Source organism: Carassius gibelio, chromosome A2 (assembly GCF_023724105.1).
Source record: "Carassius gibelio isolate Cgi1373 ecotype wild population from Czech Republic chromosome A2, carGib1.2-hapl.c, whole genome shotgun sequence".
NCBI lineage: Eukaryota > Metazoa > Chordata > Actinopteri > Cypriniformes > Cyprinidae > Carassius > Carassius gibelio.
The window spans coordinates 23950328-23969347 of NC_068372.1; the positions used below are offsets into that span (position 1 = coordinate 23950328).

A 19020-nucleotide genomic window follows, 5' to 3' on the forward strand; every position below is an offset into this window, starting at 1 on the left:
CTGCGTTACAGCTTACGTTACGTAGAGAGCGTGCGTGCGCACACACAACACATTTAAAGTGACACACACATACATATTTTGCGGTCATTTACAGACTGGCTGGGGTTCCCTAGGGTTCCCTAGCCATATTCCCTAGAAGGGACCCCTTCTAAGAAGTTGAAGTTGTGGTCCTAGGCCCTTGAGCAGGCCCAGGTAGACCTTTCACTAAACTATGTTTATGGAGGTTTTCTGTGGTATCATATAGCTTGGGCTATGACCGTAGGGAGAGCTGTCACTGACAGCCCTGTGTGACCTGAGGGTGAGTGGTTCTAGCGTTCATTGAATTGCTGGTTCTGACAGTTGTCACTGCCAATGGGCATGCACTCCCTTTAGCATGGGGGCGTGGGTATTTCGTTCCCCATAGCATCGTTGACGTATTGTCAAAGTTCCCTTCGAAAGGGAAAGTCTCAGGTTACAAATGTAACCTTGGTTCCCTGAGAACAGGGAACGAGACCATACGTCTCTCAGCCATGCCTCAGGGTCTGCCTGCCAAACAGTCCCTTCAGACGAAAGGATATTGTCATGGTTTCAAGGCGCCCTTTTTATATCCAGGTCGCACGCTCATCATTCAAGCTGATGATTCACGGCTGTCGCCGGTCAGCATGATTGCTGTGAGTTGATATTTGATTTCAGACACCTGTCACACCTGAGGCGTTCCCCATAGCGTCGTTGACGTATTGTCTCGTTCCCTGTTCTCAGGGAACCAAGGTTACATTTGTAACCTGAGACGTTTTTTACACAGGATTTGCAGTTTTTCATTATTTTTACATCTAAACATTTTCTGGAAGAACACCTCCTACATTTGTGCTCACTCAGTGGTCCAGATATTTTATGTTGCAATGCTGTGGTTAAGGAATGAATGGAAGTAAGGACTGTTGTGAAATACTGGATTGCAGCTTTTGCGGTTTACTTTTTTAGGCAACCATATATTTGTTGTATTCTCTCCCACATTAATTTGTTTTCTTTTAATAAGATAATATTTAATTAATAAATATTTTAAAATGATTTATCTAGACTAATGATGGGGACATCCTAGTAGATGCTTCATGTTGCTGCAGGGTACTGTATCATCAGAGAAGAAAAGAGGAAGCTTCCAGAAGAATTACACATCAGTGTTGGGTAAGAAAGAACCACAGAAACCATGACTGTATCAGGTGGAATATGCATTCTTAGACTTTATATTCTGAGAAGTCAAGAGTTACTGCAAGTACAAATATTTATACAATGCCTGAAAGCCATTTGGAAATAAATACCATAATACCATATTAGACACCCAGACTATTTACCGTATTAGACAACTGCCATCCAATGTCTTGTGCGTAGCCCTATGAAATGATCACAACACAAAGTCAGGGATTAAATACTCCACTTTTTTTTCCTTCTTCTTTTAACTAGAATTTAACATTCAGTATATGCACTTGGTAAGATTTTTTTCCAGCTGTTTACTCATGCAGTTATTTATTCTTTTTTAATACTCATTATTTATAAAGTTAGTTCTACAGTTTATAAAACAAATAGTTGTACTCTGAATTCTGATTGACCGGTTTATTGTACATTGGCTTCTCTTATCATATTACCATTGGGATCATTTTATAAAAGCAATAAGCTACTGGAGTCTGTGTGTTGTATTGACTTTACCAAGCAGTAAAATGCCATAGCATAGTAAAATTGCTGTAATTAATGGCCTTTTTATGGCTTATTGCTTTAATACACTGTAGCTATATGCTGTCTTTATCTATATATATGAGGTTAACGCATCTGAATATATTAATTTATGCTCAATCTTATTCAGTGATCATATAACTATATATTATAACTGTACGTTTCTATATTTTTTTACTTGCTGTCTTCATTATCCATTCATTATCCATGTGTCATTAGTGTGATAGACCAGTATCTTTGAAATAAAGAAACCTCAAGACACCACTTCCACTTCTGGTTTTTGGGTCCAAGGCATAGATTTTTTCATTAAAAAAGAGGATGCGATACTTTATCTGTCTGCCTTTTTAGACTTCATTGGGAAAATGGTAGACTGCTGGCAGAAAATCCAGGATGCAAATAGATTTCTTTGTTACCCACAGTTACTATGAGATCATGGATTTTTGGTTCACAATGCACAAGGGCTCTTCTGTGCAGATAACCCAAGTTTGGGTCTGTCTTGTGTTGTTTCTTGATCCCATTCTATTGCAATCAGTAAATGGTGTTGAATGGCCTCTAAAATGTTAATAAACATACATACATACATGTTTACACACACACACACGACGCCTTAACCAATAGCTCTTAAATATTATTCAGAATATGACGGAAGTCTGTTGCGTAATTGTCCTCTCATTTTAGTCTTGCTAGAGACCATATGCCTTACATACTTTCACATGAATTGATGCAACAGTTTTGTTCAGCAGTGCACAATGTTTCCGACACATCAAATCAGGCCACTAGGCTCTACTGACCTAGAAAAAAAAAATAATCGTTCTAGTTTCACTTACTAGGGGTCGCCACTGTGTTTCTACCTGAAAAGCCTAAGCATCTGGTGGATATTGGCTGCTTCTTGTCATAGTAAAGACATCTTTCTTCTGCGGAGGCTTATAAAGTCTTACCAGGTTTGCTGTTTGAAATGTGCTTTACAATTTTGGTTCACAAGTTTGACCTCAAATGAAGTGTTAAACGATGGGAAATGTGGTTTAAACAAAAACTTCCACTTTCACCCCCACGTCAACCCACATTTCTCATGCACAGCCATGATTCAAGAGTTGGCGAATAACAATAATAATCCCGAAGGATGCTGCATTCTGTTAGCTTTTAGGATATATTCCTTTTTTGTTTTTGTTTTTGGCTTGCCCTGGCCTCCCCTTTTCACATAGGTTTGTCTGTATGGAAACCCCATTAACTCCAAATCTTTACAAAATATTCTAATTATTATTAGATTGAATTTGTGTGTGTGTGTGCTCTTCCTAACTGCTCCTTGCAATTCCTGGTTTGTTTTACGTCAAACATTTTAATAATAAATGAAAAGCTGATTAAAGGTTTAAAATTTGGTTCACAAGTCTGACCTCAAATGAAGTGTTAAATGATTGGAAATGTGGTTTAAACAAAAACTTCCACTTTTACTCCTTCGTCAACCCGCATTTCTTGTGTCTTTTATATGCACAGTCATGATTCAAGTGTTGGCAATTATTAACTATAATAATCCAAAAGAATACTGCATTCTGATAAAATTATTTGTAGATTGAGTGGGTGTGTGTCTGTGTGTGTGTGATTTGTACCCAAAAATGAGCTAAATATGACAAAAACCTCCCTTTGGGGACATCATCATTTGTAAAACAGAGGTAGGTTTAGGTGTAGGGTTTTTGTAGGGCGATAGAATATACAGTTTGTACAGTATAAAAACCATTACGCATATGGAATGTCCCCATTTAGATAGCTTAGTAAACGTGTGTGTGTGTGTGTGTGTGTGTGTGTGTTTGATTTTCCTAACTGCTCCTTACAATTCTTGATTTGTATTACATCAAACATTCCAATAATAAATGAAAAGCTGATTAAAAGTTTAATAAAATAAATAAATAATAATGTTCAAATAAAATAAAATGTCAAATAGACAGATGCACTACAATCAAAAGAGAAACCGTTTGAGACAAAAAGGCCACACTTAATTAACCTTTACATTCTGCCACAAAGATCTGATATGTTGCAAATAGAGACAGCAGCAACACGGTACAGACCCCTAGTTTGTGGTTGGAGAAAAAGAGTAGGCCGCCATGACCTAGAAAATCAGGAAATGCATCAACAGGACTAGTAAATATGCTGTCAACACATCTAAAATACTGATTGCATTTGATGTTCACCTTTCAAACTTTGATAGCTAAGCAAATACCAAAATATTTGTCTCACATCTGGGTCACGCACATATACATTATCAGGTTGTTTCACATCCACAAAATAAGCATCTTGGTTATTACATCCTCTGTGACATTTGCACTCTGTGATGTGGAGTCTTTACCCTTATGAGTATTCTGGTTAGTTTTGGTATAACTCTGGTATTATTTAGCCTCTGAGGTAAGAGAGCAGCCATGTTAGCGTGCGAAAACCTTCCTTAATGGGTATTAGTTAAAGACAAGCTTAAAGAGACTGAAAATAACTGGATGACTGAGAGGAAAATGTTGTGTTTCTCTGCTGTTCTGTTCTGACCTGATATTAAAATGTGTTTGACAGATCCTTAAGAGGGGTTTGTCAGAAATAGGCTGCTGTGGATGGTTGGGATGTTAATAATACTAGAAATAACTTTTTCATTGATAGTGATTCATTTCCATATACTGTGAAATGAATGTCCTGCTTTTATGTCATGGATATAATGTGGATGGAATTAGGCTGCCTGACTACTACAGATACTAAAGTTGCTCAGAAGTAAGAAGCTCAGATGTAACATGATTAACACGCCTTTGAATGAAACATTTTCATATGGCAATACATGACCTTGTCTGTAATAGAAGAAACCATTTTTCCATGAAAACTAATTACACATTTCAAGAAAACATTGTGCACTATTGTGATTTATTAACCGTTGCAATTACGATTCAGTGTAATATGTACAGTATGTTGTTATATTATGGTTAGTCTAAGAATATATTCAAACATTCACAGAAAATAAAATTGTGTATACCGTATTTTTCAGACTATAAGTCGGACATGAGTATAAGTCGCATTAGTCCAAAAATACGTCATGATGAAAAAAACATAAGTCACACTGGACTATAAGTCGCATTTATTTAGAACCAAGATAAAACATTACCGTCTCCAGCCGCGAGAGGGCGCTCTGTGCTGCTCAGTGCTCCTGTAGTTTACACTGAAGACATAGAGCGCCCTCTCGCGGCTGGAGACGGTAATGTTTTATCTTGGTTCATGTCTCTTAGTTCATTTCTCTTGGTTCATGTCAAATTAATTTTGATAAATAAGTCGCACCTGACTATAAGTCGCAGTACCAGCCAAACTATGAAAAAAAGTGTGACTTATAGTCTGGAAAATACAGTATTTGCTTATTTGTAGCTCTGAAACTCCAAAATGCACTTCTCCAGTGGAGAACTCAGTTTATAATTACACACTGAACATAGACATGGAGGACACAAAACAAAAAACAGACATCCCAAGAACCAAATCACCAGAGCAGGCTTGGAGAGAATCTACTGAAGCTAGAAATCTACTGCAGTCCATGTTTACAGAAACAACTTCATCAACCATTATGAATGGGCCATTTATTAACAATGGTTACTTTTGCTTAAAAGGGGAGGTGATTCAATACTTGGGGTATTTTAATTTTATATTAATCTTATATTAAGCAGCCCTATGAGTGATTCATCACCTATTCAGATTGTATCTGTATATATTTGTATGGAACCATTTTTGTATGCAGTGCCTTTTTAATCACATGACTTGTAATAAAACATTTTTTTTTAAACATTGCATTAAGAAAAGGATGTACACTTTGGGTAACACTGAATATAATAACTTTAATTAGTAAATCATTAACAAGCATTATATAATGATTAACAGATCATAAGTTAATGCATATTCAGATAGCTAGAAACATGAGATAAAGTGCTTGTTAATGTTTACTAATGGAGTATCTTGACATTAGGCCTACCTAATGACAGATAATATAAATTCAAATGCAATGTCATGTCAACTTTCGATTCATATGCTCTTCATAAAAATCTACAAATATATATATACATAATTAAATAATAATATCTTAATCATTAGTGAAAAAAAAAAAGTGAGTGAAGTGACGTGGCTGAGTACGGTGACCTATACATAGAATTGGTGCGCTGTATTTAACCCTTTTCAAGTGAACACACACCCGGAGCAGTGGGAAGCCATATTGCTGCGGTGCAGGGGGAACAGTTGGGGGTTTCGGTGCCTTACTCAAGGGTCTCACCTCAGTCGTGGTATTGAGGGTGGAAGAGAGCGCTGGTGATTCACTACTGCCGGACCAGAGACTAGAACCCACACAAGTCTGACTCTCTAACTGAAAAAAATATTAACTAACAATCTGTTAAGCATATAATGTTTGTTAATGATCAATCAATTAAAGTTATTATAAAATGTTACCAAATTTTGTCATCAGTAAGGGTATATTGTGATTATGGGGAATTCGGGACAACTTTGTTAACTGGACCTGTGCACGGTCTGACTTGTGATGATCGAGCACAGCCATGTGATATTTTGAATCCAGCCGTGATGCAATATTATAGTGTATAGCTACATATGCCCTAGCATGTGTTTGATTTTGAACTTTTTGAAGTTCAAAATTTAAACTTGGATATTCCCACTTCTATCTTCATCCTGATTCAGGCTAATTAGGCAAGGCAAGGCAAGCTTATTTATATAGCACATTTCGTACACAATGGTAATTCAAAGTGCTTTACATAAAAGAAAGTAAAATAATCATGAAGAAAAATAATAACAAAAATAAAACAAGCAATTTTAAAACTTTTAAAATGATTAAAACATTTAAAACAGTTAGAAAATGGTTTTACATAAAATAATAAAATAAAATAAAACAGTGAAAATATAGTGCAATCAGTTCGGACATTGCACAGTCCTCATTCAATAAATGCACAGCTAAAAAGATGCGTTTTGAGTCTAGATTTAAATGTGACTAGTGGTTTAGCACATCTGATCTCTTCTGGAAGCTGATTCCAACTGCGGGCGGCATAGTAACTAAAGGCGGACTCCCCTTGTTTTGTGTGAACCCTTGGTATTTCTAACTGACTTGATCCTAGTGATCTGAGTGATATGTTAGGTTTATATTCAGTGAGCATATCTGCAATATATTTCAGTCCTAGGTCATTTAGTGACATATATACGAGTAAAAGTACTTTAAAATCAATCCTAAATGTAACTGGAAGCCAGTGTAAGGACCTGAGGACTGGTGTGATATGCTCAGATTTTCTGGTTCTAGTCAGTATCCTGGCAGCAGCGTTCTGCATGAGCTGCAGCTGTCTAATGGTCTTTTTGGGAAGGCCGGTGAGGAGCCCATTACAATAGTCCACCCTGCTGGTGATAAAGCATGAACAAGTTTCTCCATGTCTTGACTGGAAACAAAACATCTAATTCTTGCGATGTTTTTAAATGATAGTATGCTGATTTAGTTACTGCTTTGACATGACTACTGAAACTAAGGTCTGTCTCCAGAATCACACCAAGATTCCTGACTTGATTTTTAGTTGTTAGGTATGCATTCACCTTGAACACTTCAACTTTGTTTCCAAATGCAATGACTTCAGTTTTTTCCTTGTTTAACTGAAGAAAGTTCTGGCACATCCAGCTATTAATTTCATCAATGCATTGGCAGAGGGAGTCAATGGGGCTGTAGTCATTTGGAGATAAGGCTAGGTAAATCTGGGTACCTAGGGTATAATTATATTGAATGGTGTTATGGCTGGTGATTCAGTACTATCATATTCATCAGTAACACAGATATGGTGAAATTGGTTGCCTAGTATGTCTTTCTGGCTAATCTGGTTTACCATGGTTTGTTGAATTTAATTGTAATTGTGAACACAAATAATGATCTTTATGATACTGGACTGACCTGCACATATGTGCTTTCTTTATTCTTCCAGTAACCTGGGTGTAAAGTCTGATGCTCTTGTGCTGTGATGTTGACGTTTAGTTTTTAGTTTTGATTGTTTGAATGTGAATCTTGTTAGTCCCATTACAGCTTTTATAATGCTGGAAATATTATATTTATGAGTTGAATTCACATGAATGGACCAAAAATGTCTTAATTATGAGTAGAGAACTCAAAGGCCCAAGATTCCAAGTTGTGTGCTTGTTAGGAAGAAAAGATGTTTAGTTATATTTTATGCTATCTTTGTTTCCTGTTTTTGTTATTATTATGAATTATTATTATAACATTGATAAAACACTCTGAGTTAAGTGGTCATTACACCCATTACTTTCCCATGACTAAAAAAAAAAGCATTCAACCGCAATTCAACCAATGTGAAATGCACTCTGATACTGCTTACATGGTAAAAGCCCCGTGTGCGTGGGCAAAGAAGCAGACCACCATGACCTAAAAAAACACCCAGAGTGAAAAGTACTGCCAAGGCTTGATTTGTCAAACATAAATGATACCATTCACATATTAAAATCACCTGTTTCAAATACAGATTGTGTTGTTCTTTCCAAATCTGATAGCTAATAAATATGTAAATATTGATTTCATATTGTATCTGGATCGCGCACAGATAACAACAGTTCATCAGACATTTTTGTTATACCTTAAAGCAATTAAACATAATGTGACCATGTTAATACTAATACGAACCTTGACCAGTGTTCTGGGCAGTGGCTTGTCTCGTATTTTCTTCCTGTGGTGGCGTGAGAGTGGAGCTCTGTCAGTGGGTGGTTGTTCCATGTGTCTCACTTCAGGGCTGAGCTTAAACAGACGGCGTCTTTCTTGAGGGTCACAGCACAGGTGACAGTCAAGCTAGAGAATGAAGTCGCATATGTTGGGTTTCCATGCAGTTCTGCTGCTGTGGCTTCTGGTCTCCTCCTCAATGCAAGGTGGGTTTCACACATTCTTACCAATATTTAGAAAGTACTGTATGTCTCGCCACTAGATTCCTTACTGCTGATGAAAATACTGATGCTAATTTTATTTATTTTTTGTTTGTTTGTGATATCTTATTCTAAATGTATTTCCTTTTATCTACATTAGAGTATGACGTAAACCTATCAGGCTGTCTGACTACCTCAAATACCAAAGTTCCTCAGAGGAATCTGGTTAGCTACACACACCAGCACAAACCCTTGTTCCCTGTGGATGCTGTAAGGTGAGAATCCATTCAGATTGTTGCAGCTTTATCTTGTATTATTAAGACAAAAAAAAACTAAATACAAACTAAATGAAAGCTTTATTTTATCTGATATTGTTCAGACTGGAAAATTGTAATAATAGCTTGTTCTGTTTGATTCTGTAGATTTCTTACAATCAGACATAAAGTAATCTGCTCGGATCCCTCCTCACCATGGGCCAAAAAATCAATGAAGTACCTGGATGCAAAGAACAAACCTCGGCCAGTATCAAACAATGCAGCAAGTCAATCTTCGACAAAGGCTCCTGTGAAAACACCAACCACAAATAAGACTCGGTTATTGGCACAGATTTAAACGAAGACCCCTTTGGATGAAAATTATTGATGGACAGTATGAATTTGTATTTTTAAAGACTTTCTCATTATTTAACTTTATAGTACATCACACACTTCATAAATGAATTTTTTTAAGTGTCAATTTATATGATTATTTTTTTAAAAGGACTGTATTTTCATAATTTGATATGTTTTATATCTACAAAGCTGTTTTCACCGTGTTCTTCTGTCACTTAATATTATAGTTTGTCTATTAAACCATTTAGTATATAAAACCATGATCCGGACTCACAAAAACACACTGAAGAAGGCCTTGAGCTGAAATGGTTCTGATTTACCCTGCTGGTGAATAATTTAAAATAAAACAAAAGAACTGCAGATCATGGTTTCATGTTATATTTATATCTATAAAATGTTATTGTATTAAAATTATTAAAAGATGCAATTAAGTTTTTATATTATTATTATTATTATTATTATTTTACAGTACGTGTAGAGATAATGGTGTCAAATAAACTGAAATCCTCTGTCACAATACTTTGAAGTGATTTTTTAATCCATGTAGCCGTAAATATCAATATTTAGTTATTAAGTTATATTCAGTTATTGTTCAGAAAATAGATGGACCACTGTCTGGGCATTTTAAGAAAACTTAAATGTTATTTTCCACTAACAAAAGCACTCTACAAAAACGTAGAAATCAATATGTTACAGTAGCGGGCAATGAAACATCAAAAAACTAATTTAGATGCCTCTGACTAAATTCTACCCAGCACAGAAAACATGAAAACCCCCAAAGACATCAAGAACTATACAAGAGTTTTTGGGGTAAATTTAGAGGCCTCTCATTATGCTCTTTTACAAAGTCTTGGTTTTGTTTTGGGGGGTGTACTAGATGATTCTCTCAATAAGTTGATCAAAAACACATTACTTTTCATATATTATACATTATTACAACACCTCTCTCCCCAGTCTGGCATGAACGTCTCTTATGGTTCCTGTATCAAATCAAGGCCCCTTATACAAAATACAAAAAGTGCTGTGAGTGATTGGCTTGGTCAGTGTGTGTTGTGATTGGCAGCACTCGGTGCCTGGTCAGGAAATGTTATGCCCCTTACCATAGCCGCCTGCGAGCTTCAGTGTAAATATTATATCAAAATCAAATCAGTTTGAGCTCGATTTAAACCTGGATGATAGTAACCACTCTAAGTTTGTCTGCCTTGGGAAAGCTAACGTGTCTCTGACATAGTGATAACACTCACTGCCTTCTCTAGTGCAGCTCAACCAGGTTTCGTCCTATTTGTCGATATTTGTGATATCACAAAACCCCGGAAAATATACATTGTAGTCCAAACCGGTTGTTAAAGTTTAAAAAAGTGAAAAAGCACAACAGAACCCCTTTAAAGAATATGCCTTGAATAGAAAAAAAATACAGTTATATATTTATATTGTGGTAGTGCATTGTGTTAGCAGCGCAAAAGGTTGTGGGTTAGTAAGTGTCTATTTCCAAAAGTACAAAAAGCCAACTGTACAAAGGCTGTTTTGACACATGTAAACTAATATATAATTTATCACTATTTGCACTTAGTGTAAAAAAAGTTTACCTTGTGAACTTGTTGTTTGGTTCAAGTAGTATCATTTACACTGAGTGTGCTATACAGCATCTACCCTACACTAAGTGTAAATTGCTGCTAGTTTTAAATGGATCAAAATATGATTTTATTATTTTGTAGTAGAAATAAGGAGGCAGAACAACAACAAAAAAAATCTAACTGTTCTTCCATCACACAAATAATAAATTAGTATGTGCTTAAGTAGGTCATTGTGTTTATATACGCACTTCCCCAATTCTGAGGAATAGCGAATGTCCTCGTTTCTTTCCTATGGTTAATTTGGCCAATCGTCATCGTACATACCAGTCATCTTGCGGTTTTCCAGCTGTGCTAAATGGCAAGGAGACAACTTTCTACCAGCTCTTGTGTAACACCCATGGGGCACAGAACGAAGCCAAAGATGAGTATTTTGTCGAAAGTATTATTCAAGTTGAGCAACAGAACAACACACCCAGAATAACACTACTAAAGCTGTATTCCATTCTTCTAGACATCTGCCAGCCACAACATTTACATTTTTAATTTAGCAGATGATTTTATTTTTAAATGACTTACAAAAGATGAACATTATAAGCAGTTTATCAAAGATTACCTTATTGATGAACAGTCAAAGATGGGTAAAAACTAGATGACATGATGGAACAGTACATCTTTGGCCTACTATGATGCTCCACAATGGCTGAAATTAAAGACACAATGCTTTCCACAGTACTAGTATGGAGGTTGTGATAGAGCAAAACCTCACTGTGAGAGCTCAATATGAGGGTTCATGCAGGGGATGTGGAGTGTTGCAGACCAAATTGTAGGAGGAAGAACCTGCTAATACACAGATCTAGCTTTGGTTTGGATGGTTTTTCCCCATTGATTAGTTTCCATGTGTGTTATTTCCATGACATGCACTTAAAAAATTATCTTTTAGCTTAGCAAATTCTATCAAATACTATATGACACCATATATATGTTCTATTTATTGACTTAGTATTCATCATAGCATGTTCATCTAGAGGCATACAAGACATTAAGACATTTGTATGTGTGATGACACAGGAAGTACAGTCAGGTGTAGATAAGCTCAGGAGAAGTTTCGCATGGGAGGGCTGCATTTGGTTTAGAGTGACGGTGAAAGTGTATCTGTGGCTTATTGACGGATGAGCTGTTTTACATATTTGCATGCGGTTTGTCTTTTACACCTCTCATTTTCCTCTCTTGTTGACGGTTCACTCTTTAGTCATGTTGACCGTCAGTTGACCGTGAAACATGAAATGTTATTATTTGACTTTATATATGCAAAACCCATACTGGTTATTATAAATGCATTGTACTGAGTATTTGAAGGCAACACAAATCACTGTTCACAACTAGTTTTACTTCTGTAATTTGACAGAAACTGATTGAATCAAAGATTGGGGCCAGTGGTTGGTGGGAAGGGTTGAAAGGTATTTTTTCTGGTCGAGAAAGAAGATTGTTTCAGAGGTAGACGATGTAAAGACAAGGACAAAGCAATGAAAAGAGAATTATGCAGAATAAGACCCAAGACTTGCATTAAGAAAACTCAGCAAGGATGAATTAAATAGATCAATGGTGACATTAAAGACATTTATAAGGTTAAGAAAGATTTCTATTTAACTAAAAAATATATATATATCACAATTGTTTCAGAACATTTATAGTAAAATATGTTTCATATTAGAATGGTTTCTGAAAGATCATCTGGCACTGAAAACTGGAGTACTGGCTGCTGAAAATACAGCTTTAACATCCCAGGAATAAATTACTTTTGAAGTATATTAAAGTAGAAAACAACTATTTTGAATGATAGCCTAATAATATTTCACAATTTTACTGTTTTACTGTATTTTTGATTAAAAAAATGCTGTATTGGTGAGCATAAGATACTCCTTTCAAAAAAATATTATAAAATGTTTTTTTATATATAATATTCATATAATATTAGTATTTATTATATATATATATATATTGGGTCAGTTTTGGGTCCTTCAGTGCATTCGCTGGTAAGTTTTTCTCTGCGAACAAGGTGCTTTTATGACTTGTAGAATGGTGCACTTGAAATAGAAAGAGTAAAGCTAAAGTTTTAAAAATCTGGTTTTGAGACTTTACCTCTGTAGCTCTGATGTAGAACAGAGTGATTTTGTGTACATGTTGACTTGTGTGAGAATAAAATTAATACTCGCTAAAACATTCGATCAACATGAAGTATGAACTATAAATAAATAAATAAACTATTGAAATGAATTTGTCATTATTGTGTTTACATTTACAGATGGACCTACACTGAGTTGTTGCCTCAAACTAGGTCGCAGCAGACCGCCTTTGGACAAAGTATTGAGATACAGGAAACAAACTAAAGAATTATGTCCTATAACAGCAGTTGTGTAAGTAAGTCCTTTAAAGGACATACAAGTCATAAGATAAACTAGACTGTCCGCTTGACTTTGCTAAAAATACATAAATTGCAATAAAGACAATATAAATATTTTAATATGAAGTTATCTTTGCTAGAAGTACAGAAAAAATAAATGAGCCCTAATAACAAAGTATCCTTCCTTTCCAGGATCCAGACTGTATCTGGGAAAAGACTCTGTTCTGATCCTAACAATGCCTGGACAAAGAGAGCCATGCGGAAGGCGGATGAAGCAAAGATGAAGCTCAGAGAGCAGGATCCTGTCCCTGCAGAAGGAGCATCATCGGAGAGGAGAAGAGGAAGGGCAGATCCGATAACAGCAACAGAGCTGCCACTATATAATAAGGGGAACAGAGTGACAACCAGAAAGACAGAAGAGTATACGGAAAAGTCAGAGACAACCACAAATGGGTCTCATATAAGGGTCCCAAAGAAATGAGATCAGATTGTAAAAGGGAAGAAAAGGAAGTGAAAAATAAAACAGTGAAAAATGTTGTTCTAAATGTTTTTATTATATATAACTAAAACTTGAATCATTTATTTTCTTAATTTTTTAATTCATTTGATTTGTTCAAATGGCTGATTCATTCAGGATTGAAGTAAATGGTTCTTTATGAATGGTTCATTGAATCATTAGGATTGTTCAACTTGAAGTGGGTCATCAGACACTAACGGTAGAAATCAATATGTAACAGAAGTGGGCAATGAAACATCAAAAACCAAATTTAGATGCCTCTGACTAAATTCTACCCAGCACAGAAAACATGAAAACCCCCTAAGACATCAAGAACTATACAATAGCTTTTGGGGGAAATTAAGAGGCCTCGTATTATTCTCTTTTACAAAGTCTTGGTTTTGTTTTAGGGGTGTACTAGACGATTCTCTCAATAAGTTGTTCAAAAAAACACATTATTTTTCATATATTATACATTATTACAACACCTTTCTCCCCAGTCTGGCATGAATGGCTCTAATGGTTCCTATATCAAACGAAGGCCCGTCTTTACAAAATACAAAAAGTGCTGTGAGTGATTGGCTAGTTCAGTGTGTGTTGTGACTGGCAGCACTCGGTGCCTGGTCGGGAAATGTTATGCCCCTTACCATAGCCGCCTGCGAGCTTCAGTGTAAATATTGCGTCAAAATTAAATCAATTAGAGCATGATTTAAACTTGGATGATAGTAACCACTCTAATCTCGTCTCCCTTGGGAAAGCTAGCGTGTCTCTGACATAGTGATAACACTCACTGCCTTCTCTAGTGCAGCTCAATCAGGTCTCATCCTATTTATTGGTATTTGTGACATCACAAAATCCCGGAAAATATACATTGTAGTCCAAACCGGTCGTTAAAGTTGGAAATGTGAAAAAGCACAACAGAACCCCTTTAAAGAATATGCCTTGAATTAACAAATAAAATGCAGTTATATATTTATATTGTCTGTTTAATGTTATAGTTCCTGTGGCTCAGTAGTAGTAGTAATAGTAGTAATAGTAGTAGTAGTAGTAGTAGTAGCCCTTTATTGTCACTAGTCATAAGTACCAGCGAAATTAGCCATCAACCTGTCCATACATACACAACATACATACAATATGACAAGGGGGTAGACAGGACAGGAAGACAGGGAATTGAGGAAGAAATACAGAATAACATTAGGGGAGTGAGGAGGAAAAAAACCAACACCCAGGCTATGCTCCTTTTGGAGTATGGGAACAGGAAAAAAACACCTCAGCACAAAAGCACATAATCAATACACCATAAACACATGACTTTGCAACTGGGGACGGAAATTGGGGGGGTCGAGGTAATCCAGCGCAGACAAACAGCCATACGGTCCTGCAGCTATCAAAGTGCTGGTCACAGACCCGCTTGCCAGACCTGACGGAACAAAGGGGCGAAGGTGAGGGATGGGGGTGGGGTGGTGAATGCATATCTCTGTATATGTGTAAGAGTTCATGTATTTGTAGCAGTGGTGGTAAGTAACGAAGTAAAAATACTTTACTACTTTACTTAAGTATTTTTTTCGGGGATCTGTACTTTACTTGAGTAGGTTTTATTTGCATCTACTTTCACTCTTACTCCACTACTATATTAAAGACAAAGTTTACTTTTTACTCTGATACATTTCCCCATGCCCGTTTCAAGTATTTATTACACTGATTTTACAAACCATTGAAAGAAATTAGGTTTTCTTTTGAAAAAAAGAACACGCGACTTCGCGAGACCACTAAAACAGGTGATAGTGCAGCTCTTGCTGCCCGCAATGATCCCGAGATTCCCGACAGGGATCACCCATGGCCATATCTCAAAGATATGATTGAATTCCCTGAAGTCAAGGGAGATTCTTATTGGCTGAAATGTGTTCTTTGCCTGCAACGGGTAAATGAAATTTCAGTAGGGCAGTGCAAAAAATCGAATGCGATTTTCATGCTCATCTCATCAGTAAAGATGCTCCTGTGATTAGAAGGATATCTCCAGCATGTGTGTTCAGATCAGGGTTGCCAGGTTTTCACTACAAATCTTGACCAGTTGCTTCTCAAAACTAGTCCAAAACTAGCACAAACGCGTTTCCAGGGGGTTAAAATATAAGTTTATTGGAAGGGTTGTCTTGGTAAAATTCACATTTTAGGCCCTAAATATCCAGTTATTGGGATTAGGGTTTCTTCGACCGGCGGACATGAAAAACAACCACAGACTTGGCAACACTGGTTCAGGTGGAGCGGCAGTTACTACACAGAGCCGTAGTCCACCAACAAGCTACACAAAATCGCTTTCAAAATCATAAAATTTTTTTTAAAAAAATCGTTTTTGTGTAGATTTTCAGTGAATTATGGCTCCGTGTAGTATATGCCAACCAGTGTTGCCAAGTCAGTGGTTGTTTTTCATGTTCACAGGTCGAAGGGACAATACCAATAACGTGATATTTAGCCCCTAAAATACGAAAGACAGAATTTTCATTTTTGGGAGAACTAACTCTTTAAAGAGGTGGTTCTTCCTCATTGATATTCAGAAACAGTATTACCTTGTATCCTGCACATCTTCTGTTTGATGCAGCTATGATGTAATGGAACATGTCGATTGAAAGTTCAATCCCTATACTGCAATAAGGTTCTTCATTGTCTCTTTTGATTGTAAATCTAACAAATTCTAAAGTATCTAATCTCATCATTTGTTAAATTAAACTGCATATCACTCCCAAAACAACTGACCTGCTTAATTATTGATATTTACAGTTAATTTGAATATTTACTTTTTACTTCCGGTACTTAAGTATGTTTTAAATCGGATACTTTTGTACTTTTACTCAAGTGATGTTTGAATGGAAGACTTTCTACTTTTACTGGAGTCAGTTTTTATTTAGATACATCTACTTTTACTTGAGTATAACTTTTGTGTACTTTTACCACCCCTGATTTGTAGGCCTGGAGAGTTGCGATTCTCTCTAGATGCCTCAGTCCGCAGATTATACAGTGTCACAGCAAGTTGCCAGGTTGCAAGCAAAGAGCCTTGGTCAGGTCCGCGAGAAAGGTCTGGCTGCAGTGCTCCCAGGGAGAAATTTGTTGTTCCGAGCTAGCCAAGGCCAGCGCTGGTAAAGAAGAAGCCGAAAGAAGATAAGATACCAGTTGTTTGGTCTAGTAGCCGCATTGCATTTCACGGTCACTATGATTGTTCATTGTCCATTTTGGTCTCCGAATTCTCCAATTTCCTTTCCAAAGCTGTGAGCTTCTTCGTGATGGTATCCATATTGCAGTTAAAAGTCTCAGTCTCAATGCTGACCACTCTGCCCACTGCTTCAATCATGACGGGCAGCCTGGCGAGGCTTTGGACAGCTGTTCCCATCTTCTTAATTTTTCGATAACCCAGGGCAAAGCCTAATCCAATCAGCAGAAGACCTGTTATCATGGTTCCGAATAGGTAGATGTCTTCAATGTCCTCCACGGAAAGAGCCGCCAGACACACGGCCCGCCAATTCGCCCATGTGTCCATCATGTAGCCAGCTGCGAATGTTCCGGCAGGGCAGTCAGGTTCCCCCAAACCCAAGCTTCTTGTCGAATAGATGGTGTCAATTGCATTGAGAGACCAATTAATCAAATCCATATTCCAATTTAGGAGAGCAGTGCAGAGAGAGTCTCACACAGTAGACGAGACAAAAGAACAGGCGAAGCAGGGAAGTCAGGGAGGAGAGGAGAGAAATGCGACCGCCTCCGTTGAGAGCTGAAGAAGAAAGCATTGTGTTAGAAGCGCAAAAGGCTGTGGGTTTGATTCCCAGGGAACACATGTTAGGTAAAAAAAAATAAATAAATTGTGTAGCCTGAATGCACTGCTTTGGATAAAATTGTCTGCTAAATGCAAAAATGCATAAATGTAAATGGTATAGTAAGTGTCTTTATCCAAAAGTACAAACAGCCAACCGTACAAAGGCTGTTTTGACTAAGAGAACAGATATTTCACCTTTAGAATAAATAGCATGTCACTTTTATTTACACATATAAACAAATATATAATTTATCACTATTTGCACTTAGTGTAAACAACTGTTGCTTGGTTCAAGTAGTATCATTTACACTGAGTGTGCTATATAGCATCTATCTTTTTTCACTAAGTGTAAATTGCTGCTAGTTTTATTAAATTGATCAAAATATGATTTTTTATTATTTTATGGTTGAAATAAGGACGCAGAACTAAAATAATATTTTCTAACTGTTCTTCTATCACACAAATAATAAATTAGTATGTGCATAAGTAGGTCATTGTGTTTATATACACCCACTTCCCCAATTCTGAGGAATAGCGAATGTCCTCGTTTCTTTCCTATGGTTAATTTGGCCAGTCATCATCTTACATACCAGTCATCTTGCGGTTTTCCAGCTGTGCTAAATGGCAAGGAGACAACTTTCTACCAGCTCTTGTGTAACACCCATGGGGCACAGAACGAAGCAAAAGATGAGTATTTTGTCGAAAGTATTATTCAAGTTGAGCAACAGAACAACACACCTAGAATAACACTACTAAAGCTGTATTCCATTCTTCTAGACATCTGCCAGCCACAACATTTACATTTATTATTTTAGCAGATGATTTTATCCAAAATTACTTACAAAAGATGAACATTATAAGCAGTTTATCAAAGATTACCTTATTGATGAACAGTCAAAGATGGGTAAAAACTAGATGAAATGATGGAACAGTACATCTTTGGCCTACTATGATGCTCCACAATGGCTGAAATTAAAGACACAATGCTTTCCACAGTAGTAGTATGAAGGTTGTGAGAGAGCAAAACCTCACTGTGAGAGCTCAATATGAGGGTTCATGCAGGGGATGTGGAGCATCTGCAACTGTATGAGTGTTGCAGACCAAATTGTAGGAGGAAGAACCAGCTAATACACAGATCTAGCTTTGGTTTGGATGGTTTTTCCCCTTTGATTAGTTTCCATGTGTGTTATTTCCATGACATGCGCTAAAAAATTATATTTTTGCTAAGCAAATTCTATCAAATACTATATGACACCATATATATGTTCTATTTATTGACTTAGTATTCATCATAGCATGTTCATCTAGAGGCATAAAAGACATTAACACATTTTCGACTGATGTTGTATGTGTGATGACACAGGAAGTACAGTCAGGTGTAGATAAGCTCAGGAGAAGTTTCACATGGGAGGGCTGCATTTGGTTTAGAGTGACGGTGAAAGTGTATCTGTGGCTTATTGACGGATGAGCTGTTTTACATATTTGCATGCGGTTTGTCTTTTACGCCTCTCATTTTCCTCTCTAATTTAGTCACA

General features: G+C 36.6%; 1 protein-coding gene across 1 annotated transcript; it reads left to right on the forward strand.

Moving 5' to 3' along the window:
• Positions 1-8453: 8453 nt before the first annotated feature.
• LOC127933947 (monocyte chemotactic protein 1B-like) lies at positions 8454-9638 on the forward strand. The gene is made up of 3 exons (XM_052531092.1): positions 8454-8610; positions 8765-8879; positions 9027-9638. Exons 1-3 carry the CDS (start codon positions 8541-8543, stop codon positions 9214-9216), a joined length of 375 nt encoding a protein of 124 aa, XP_052387052.1. The 5' UTR covers positions 8454-8540; the 3' UTR covers positions 9217-9638.
• The last annotated feature ends 9382 nt before the right edge of the window (positions 9639-19020 follow it).